At 46.4% G+C, this 9,068-nt stretch overlaps 1 protein-coding gene across 1 annotated transcript; it reads left to right on the top strand.

Annotated features, from left to right (window-relative positions):
• The first annotated feature begins 1,986 nt into the window (after positions 1 to 1,986).
• LOC311125809 (large ribosomal subunit protein eL32-like) lies at positions 1,987 to 6,634 on the top strand. Its single transcript, XM_084199841.1, has 4 exons — positions 1,987 to 2,067; positions 3,422 to 3,522; positions 5,147 to 5,328; positions 6,435 to 6,634. The coding sequence occupies exons 2-4, from the start codon at positions 3,427 to 3,429 to the stop codon at positions 6,562 to 6,564; spliced, it is 408 nt and encodes a 135-aa protein (XP_084055967.1). The 5' UTR covers positions 1,987 to 2,067; positions 3,422 to 3,426; the 3' UTR covers positions 6,565 to 6,634.
• Positions 6,635 to 9,068: the final 2,434 nt, after the last annotated feature.

The raw sequence follows: 9,068 nt of genomic DNA, 5'->3' as shown, positions 1-9,068 counted from the left end.
CAGATGGTTCAAAAGATCCAAGGACAGGACGTACTGGGTACAGCATTTGTAGTGCAGGAATGTGGGGTGGAAGTCAGGAAACGTATTACAGATCATCTGGCTGTATATACGGCGGAGCTGATGGCCATACTGTTGGCCTTGCAGTGGGCGGAGCTGATGGCCATACTGTTGGCCTTGCAGTGGGTGGAGCTGATGGCCGTACTGTTGGCCTTGCAGTGGGCGGAGCTGATGGCCATACTGTTGGCCTTGCAGTGGGTGGAGCTGATGGCCGTACTGTTGGCCTTGCAGTGGGCGGAGCTGATGGCCATACTGTTGGCCTTGCAGTGGGCGGAGCTGATGGCCATACTGTTGGCCTTGCAGTGGGTGGAGCTGATGGCCGTACTGTTGGCCTTGCAGTGGGCGGAGCTGATGGCCATACTGTTGGCCTTGCAGTGGGCGGAGCTGATGGCCATACTGTTGGCCTTGCAGTGGGCGGAGCTGATGGCCATACTGTTGGCCTTGCAGTGGGTGGAGCTGGTGGCCATACTGTTGGCCTTGCAGTGGGCGGAGCTGATGGCCATACTGTTGGCCTTGCAGTGGGCGGAGCTGATGGCTGTACTGTTGGCCTTGCAGTGGGTGGAGCTGATGGCCATACTGTTGGCCTTGCAGTGGGTGGAGCTGATGGCCATACTGTTGGCCTTGCAGTGGGTGGAGCTGATGGCTGTACTGTTGGCCTTGCAGTGGGTGGAGCTGATGGCCATACTGTTGGCCTTGCAGTGGGCGGAGCTGATGGCCATACTGTTGGCCTTGCAGTGGGCGGAGCTGATGGCCATACTGTTGGCCTTGCAGTGGGTGGAGCTGATGGCCATACTGTTGGCCTTGCAGTGGGTGGAGCTGATGGCCATACTGTTGGCCTTGCAGTGGGTGGAGCTGATGGCCATACTGTTGGCCTTGCAGTGGGTGGAGCTGATGGCCATACTGTTGGCCTTGCAGTGGGTGGAGCTGATGGCCATACTGTTGGCCTTGCAGTGGGTGGAGCTGATGGCCATACTGTTGGCCTTGCAGTGGGCGGAGCTGATGGCCATACTGTTGGCCTTGCAGTGGGTGGAGCTGATGGCCATACTGTTGGCCTTGCAGTGGGTGGAGCTGATGGCCATACTGTTGGCCTTGCAGTGGGTGGAGGAAGTTAAGCCATACAGAGTAGTTATTTGCTCTGATTCATGTGCAGTGTTAATGAGTCTCCAGTCCTATAGCTCACGTAGCAGACAAGACCTGCTTTATGAGGTGCTACAAACCCATGGCAGGATTAAACAGATGGGTATTCAGAAAATATTTACTTGGGTTCCAGCCCATGTGGGGGTGGAGGGGGACGAGGCGGTAGATGAACAGGCTAAACAAGCACTTAGTAGTGGGGATGTTGAAGTGTCAATGAGCAAGGCAGAGGCAAAAAGACGGATATATACAGTGACGGTGCAGAGATGGCAGGAGCAGTGGAATAGAGATAATAAGGGAAGGCATTTATTTCAAGTACAGAGGAAAGTCGGGGAGGGGAGGACGGCAGGAAGGGACAGAAGAGAGGAGGCTATTTTTACAAGATTAAGGGTGGGACACAGCCAGTTGAATAAGACATTAAACGTGATAGGAAAGCATCCATCAGGAAAGTGTGATTATTGTCAGGAAATAAAGCCTGTGGAGCATGTATTGCTACAGTGTGGGCAGTATCAGAGGGAAAGAGAGAGGATGAGATTTAGTATGAGGGAGAAGGGGATACAGGAAATTAGTTTAAAGAGTATATTGAGTAGAGCGTCATTAGATATAGTCTCAAATATTTTGTTATCTTTTTTTAAGAGAAACGGGGTTAGCAGGTAGGATTTAGTTTATCCCCGTCTCTGGCCCACACTCCAGTACGGTAGGTGGCGGTAATGCACCATAACGTTGGATGCCAACCGCCGATAAACCCCCACTGAAGAAAAAGAAGCAGAAACGACAGGCTGTGGTCTATCTTGTTTAAACTCCACGGAAGAGGAAGAGAAAGAGTCTCCACCCTCTTTCCTTGAACTGCCTGGAAGTAGGCAGACAGACCGAACGGTAAGTGGAAATGGAAATCAGTCAGCATCGTTATAATTGTATGACTCTAATCCATCAAAATCAACGGTATTCATTACATATTCAATCGAACTTTATATATTTGTCGTTATTGCTGCTGGACATTGTAGATGTGTGGCTCTTATAAAAATGGGCAGATTGGACATTGGGATGTCGGCTCAAAAGATGGTTAAGTAGCCGCTAGTGTTATTTCACTCTACTAACTGCAGCGGTCTACTTTTGCAGATCCACAGTTGGCCAAATTAGATGCTAGTGTCTATGGATTTGACTACACGTAACTAGGGGAAAAGTTGGAAGACGGGTCGGTTGAGTTTTCTGAGACCATATGGCTAGTTGTCAGCTATAGTGACGTGGCTGTCCCATCATGTCTGACCACAAGCTTTTGACACATTGCTGCAAGTATCACGACTGCAGCGGAAACATTGCACATCAAATGAACAAATCGTTTCAAATGACGCGGGCATATTAACGATTCAAGCTGCGGGAATTAGCTAGCAAAGCAAATTAGCCTACTGTAGTTTTCTGCATCCTTGTTTAAAAAAATAATAATATCGATGCTTTTAGCTAGGCCAGCATGCTACCTATATTGGTTGGCTGGATGAGTTTGTGTTCAAGAAAACAATTTACAGTCCTTTCATAAGCTAAACCTACACACACAGTGACCAGTGGATGAGGAATACTATGCATGGTTAAGTTTAAGATACACAATACAGGTTAGAGTGGGGTGCTGCCAAACTGGGCGCCTGACCCAACGTGTCAGGTGTAAAAGAAACGCCTGAAACCAGATCCCTTCCCCTAAGTACTTGTCTTGACCAGAAGAAAAGCTGTCACAGAGGTTATTTTTTTTTCTGCTCTGTTCAACCAATCCAGTTAATGTGGTGGAGGAGTTAAGATGGAGTGTGGCGTTAATGTCCAAAAGCTGAAGTCGTCACAGGCTCTTTACATTTCCCCTGAAAAATGGAACATCTGGTTGTTGCAGACTCTACAGAAGCTAGGGCACCCGTGGAGCAGTTGTTGTGGAGGGTTAAGTGACTTGCTCAAGGGCACAACGACAGGCAATGGCATCTAAGATTTGATACCAGCAACCCTCTGGTTGCCAGCTCACTTCCCGGCAGATTTTTCCTGTCAGACCCGGGATTTGAACTGGCAACCCTCCGGTTGCTGACTTGCCTCTAGGCTACCTGATGACCCAATGAGTTCCAGCTGGTCTCAAACAAGTTACTTAGCTAACAGCCCCTGTGGGTAGCTAATAAAGGTCTGTAAATCCAATGGGAAAGATGAAAAGACTGCTTCCTCCAGGCTACTGCTAACAGACTATTGGTTTCTGTTCCTCCAGGCAACATGGCAGCATTGAGGCCTCTGAAAAGGCCCAAGATCGTCAAGAAGAGGGTGAAAAAGTTCATCAGACATCAGTCAGACCGCTATGTCAAAGTCAAGGTACAGTTGGTGTTGGCCACTATATATAATTAATTGTAGCAACAGTATTTGAATCCTTGCTACGTTAATGTGTTGAACCAGGCGTTTTCAAACCTATCCTCAGGGACCCCCCCAAGCTGTTCCGTGTATTTTAACTATTCCACAGCCACCACACCTCATTCAACTTGTCAACTAATCATCAAGCCCTTGATGAGGTAAATCAGTGAGCTAGTTCAGGGCTACAACAAAACTGTGAAACATCTGGGGGTCCCCCCGAGGAGAGGTTTGAAAACCACTGCGTTAGGGCACATGGAAAACAAGTGTTTCTTATTGGACAAATTCCGGTAGTTCCTTCCTGTGTCCGTTTGTTTTCTTCTGTTTGGTGTCTAATGAACACGACCCAGATCTTGGTTGAGGTCTGGAACATGCAAATGAAGAGCAATCTCTGAAAGTGACACATGTTAGTGCTGCTGCTTCCTTAACCCAATGAGTCCCACCACGACGCCTGCGCGATTTGGATTTCGAACCCCTTTTAAACATTGTGTGCGATAAGTCTGATTAACGGGGGCTGAAGTAGAGTCCGAATGGTTCATTTTACATTTTTTGTCATTTAGCAGACGCTCTTATCCAGAGCGACTTACAGTTCGTGAGTGCATACATTTTTCATACTGGCCCCCCCCCGTGGGAAACGAATCCACAACCCTGGCGTTGCAAGCACCACGCTCTACCAACTGAGCTACACGGGGCCCCGTGCTACAAACTGTTAAAAGTGATGTATGAAAAGCTGAGACTCACAAATACATGTAACATGTTTTGCTCTATTGCACTCACGATCTACACAAGTGGTTAGAAGGTAAGGGGTTCTTCTACAGAGAAGATCATAGGGAATCCCAGGACATAGTGTCTATAATACTGTAAGGGGTTCTTCTACTGAGAAGATCATAGGGAATCCCAGGACATAGTGTCTATAATACTGTAATAAGGTCACAGTTGCTGTCACAAACACAGAACTCCACACAGTTGTCACTGAATACTTTGATATTCATATCCCACTAAGCAAATTTACTGCGTTCATACAAATTAATTTTGGTCAGGTGTTTTGATTTGGCGGATTATACGTCAATAAAACGTATGAATGCAACTGATTGTCAAATAGTTCTGTGTTCTACTTGTAGCCCTGGCTGTCATGACGATAATGGTAAAACGCTTCATTGTGAGGCTAAATATAAGGGCTGGACATGCAGATAAATGACAGTCGGATAAATGACAAGACGATTGTTGCTAGGGTCTCGGGACTGACGGGGTTAAAGATGCACCCCGTGTTTTCGTATAGTTTTGGAAGTGGTGCTCGCGAGCCAAAAGTGGCCCCCATTTTTGTTGTGTACGTCATCCATTTTTGTATGACGTTACCTCCTACAATTTGTATGTTACGATTTCCAATTCTTACCATGTTGCGAATTTGTTGCGCTTAAGTTCCTGGAGTGCGTCTTTTTTAAGGAATGTGAATGGGGAAAAGTGAACTGTCTTAACTGGCCTAAACACTTCCCTAACCCTAACGTAACCAGTGTAGTCACCGCGCTAGCTGGCTACTGTATTCGCGGGATATCGCCTTACTACTCACCTCTCTTACGTTTCTTCTTTGTAGCAAAACTGGCGTAAACCCCGTGGAATCGACAACAGGGTGCGCCGGCGCTTCAAGGGCCAGATGCTGATGCCCAACATCGGCTACGGTAGCAACAAGAAGACCAAACACATGCTGCCTTCCGGCTTCAGGAAGTTCCTGGTCCACAACATCAGAGAGCTGGAGGTCCTCATGATGAGCAACAAGTAAGTCCCAATCCCCGTCATGGATTTAAAAGCATTGGATTGGTGTAAGTATTGGCTGGAGACTGGAGAGTTTCATCAGAAAGCAGGGCTGCATTCAGCAGGGCACCACGTTGTGGAACGTTTCACATAGAAATTATGTAATGTACAACCTATATAATAGACGGGTGTAAGAAGGAGTCCTGTTGGCTCTATTCATGACATTTCATGACACCTGTAACGTTCAACAACGTTTGGGTTTCCTGCTGAACGTAGCCCTCGTGTGGAAGGTAAGACTCGTGGTTCAGCATGTGGTGCAACGTTATGGTTTGGTTTGTCCGACCGTGAGTCTTGTGAATTTTTTTTTTTTTTTAGACTCCTATTCGTTGTTTTTTATTTTGAAGTGTGTTCATTCAAGTGCAATATTTCATTTGGTGTAATGTTTGTGTCCTAGCCTGGTGGAACCAGCCTGATCTCGCAAATAGCTCACATTCTGAAATGAGACACGAGAGTAGCGGTTTGTCTGCTCGACCAGGCTATGTGGGTCCTACTTGGGGTGTGTTAACCGTGTGTGTCCAGTAGATGTCCTGCATGGTGTATAATGTCCTGGAGATCTAGTAGGGTCTGACTCCTCCTCCTCCCCTGACTCCTCCCCTGACTCCTCCTCTCATCGTTGCCTGCTGGGTCTGCCATACTCATGACGGGTGTTTGAAGGAGGAGGGAGAGCACGGCAGAGGACGTACCCATTCCACCCTTAGCTTTCCCCGTAGCCAGGAGGTGGAAGATAACCTGCTACATCATCAACCGGGAACGTGGCTATTATAGTTGCATGTGGCTGAGCTTTATCTAAATGCTTTATAGTTTTGGTGTTAGGAATATGGCATGTTGTGCGATAGACTTTTAAGTGGTGTATGCATGGCTCTTCAAATAGATTTTGTTTGAACAGGTGACATCCAGGGTTGGGGTGGAAAAAATTCAATTTGAATTAAAAAGCATTGTGGGAAATTTGAATTGAAATATAATTGACCCTAACCCTGATGACATCAGTTGTTGTTTCCGGAGAAATTAAATCTCCTTTTTGCCCTCACATGTCTGTCACTGTAACCAATCTCTCCCCTTGTACTCCACAGGACCCATGCTGCAGAGATAGCCCACAATGTGTCGTCTAAGAACAGGAAGTTGATCGTGGAGAGGGCAGCTCAACTGGCCATCAAGATCACCAACCCCAACGCCAGGCTACGCAGCGAGGAACACGAGTGATCTGGGACGCGCCTCTATTTCCTCGATTTATTGTTTGTTCAATAAATTATAAATACACCTGTAAATAGTATTTACTGTATTGTTTGCGTGTTTTTATGATATGGTTTAGTGTGATTTTATATTAGGGGGGGTTGTAATGCATTTAGGGCAGGGATCATCAACTAGATTCAACTGCAGGCCAGTTAATAAAATGGAAGCACAAACGGATATGAACATCATTTCAAACCTTGCTTACGTTTATATACGATCTTGTGTTTCTCTGTGCGTGGGAATATTTGAACAGATTTCCAAAATTAAAATCACTTGGAGCTGATTACCTGGTGTTTTATTTTAGTCATGTCCAACAATGAAAATGCAAAAAATGAAATTTGCTCAACTTGGGGTGCCAAATAAAACCACCCGTGGGCCGCAAGTTTGGGAACCCTGCTTTAGGGTATGGTTTCAGTGTGATATACGGTGCATTCGGAAAGTATTCAGACCCCTTTACTATTTCCACATTTTGTTACGTTGCAGCCTTATTCTAAAATTGATTAAATTAATTTTTTCCCCTCATCAATCTACACACAAAACCAAGCCATGAGGTCAAAGGAATTGTCTTTAGAGCGGCGAGACAGGATTGTGTTGAGCCACAGATCTGGGGAAGGGTACTAAAAAATGTCTGCAGCATTGAAGGTCCCCAAGAACACAGTGGCCTCCATCATTCTTAAATAGAAGTTTGGAACCACCAAGACTCTTCCTAGAGCTGACCACCTGGCCAAACTGAGCAATTAGGGGAGAAGGGCCTTGGTCAGGGAGGTGACTAAGAACCCGATGGTCACTGTGACGGAGCTTCCCTACAGTGAAGCATGGTGGTGGCAGCGGCAGGGACTGGGAGACCAGTCAGGATCGAGGGAAAGATTAACGGAGCAAAGTACAGAGAGATCCTTGATGAAAACCTGCTCCAGAGCGCTCAGAACTTCAGACTGGGGCGAAGGTTCACCTTCCAACAGGACAAATACCTTAAGCACACAGCCAAGACAACACAAGAGTGGCCCAACCAGAATATCCATGAGTGGCCCAACCAGAGCACCGGACTTGAACCCGATCGAACAACTGGAGAGATCTGAAAATGGCTGTGCAGCTCCCCATCCAACCTGACAGAGCTTCAGAGGATCTGCAGAGAAGAATGGGAGAAATTCCCCAAATACCGGTGTGCCAAGCTTGTAGCGTCATTCCCAAAAAGACTTGATGGCTGTAATCACTGCCAAAGGTGCTTCAACAAAGGGTCTGAATACTTACACTACCGGTCAAAAGTTTTAGAACACCTACTCATTCAAGGGTTTTTCTTTATTTTTACTATTTTTTACATTGTAGAATAATAGTGAAGACATCAAAACGATGAAATAACACATATGGAATCATGTAGTAACCAAAAAAGTGTTAAACAAATCAAAATATATTTTATATTTGAGATTCTTCAAATAGCCACCCTTTGCCTTGATGACAGCTTTGCACACTCTTGGCATTCTCTCAACCAGCTTCACCTGGAATGCTTTTCCAACAGTCTTGAAGGAGTTCCCATATATGCTGAGTACTTGTTGGCTGCTTTTCCTTCACTCTGCGGTCCGACTCATCGCAAACCATCTCAATTTGGTTGAGGTCGGGTATTGTGGAGGCCAGGTCATCTGATGCAGCACTCCATCACTCTCCTTCTTGGTAAAATAGCCCTTACACAGCCTGGAGGTGTGTTGGGTCATTGTCCTGTTGAAAAACAATTGATAGTCCCACTAAGCCCAAACCAGATGGGATGGCGTATCGCTGCAGAATGCTGTGGTAGCCATGCTGGTTAAGTGTGCCTTGAATTCTAAATAAATCACAGACAGTGTCACCAGCAAAACACCCCCACACCATAACACCTCCTCCTCCATGTTTTACAGTGGGAAATACACATGCGGAGATCATATGTTCACCCACACTCGTCTCACAAAGACACGGCGGTTGGAACCAAAAATCTCACATTTGGACTCCCGACCAAAGGACACATTTCCACCGGTCTAATGTCCATTGCTCATGTTTCTTGTCCCAAGCAAGTCTCTTCTTATTATTGGTGTCTTTTAGTAGTGGTTTCTTTTCGACCATGAAGGCCTGATTCTATGGGGGTGCCACAGGGTTCAATTCTCGGGCTGACTCTATTCTCTGTGTAAATCAATGATGTCGCTCTTGCTGCTGGTGACTCTCAGATCCGCCTCTACGCAGATGACACCATTTTGTATACATCTGGCCCTTCATTGGACACTGTGTTAACAAACCTCCAAACGAGCTTCAGTGCAATACAACACTCCTTCCGTAGCCTCCAACTGCTCTTATACGCTAGTAAAACTAAATGCATGCTCTTCAATCGAACGCTGCTTGCACCCGCCCGCCCGACTAGAATCACTACTCTCAGCGGGTCTGACTACAAATACCTAGGTGTCTGGTTAGACCGTAAACTCTCCTTCCAGACTCACATTAAGCATCTCCAATCC

Source organism: Coregonus lavaretus (assembly GCF_964263955.1).
Source record: "Coregonus lavaretus genome assembly, contig: HAP1_SCAFFOLD_466, whole genome shotgun sequence".
NCBI classification, from domain to species: Eukaryota; Metazoa; Chordata; class Actinopteri; order Salmoniformes; family Salmonidae; genus Coregonus; species Coregonus lavaretus.
This window is presented reverse-complemented; position numbering and strand designations above follow the sequence as displayed.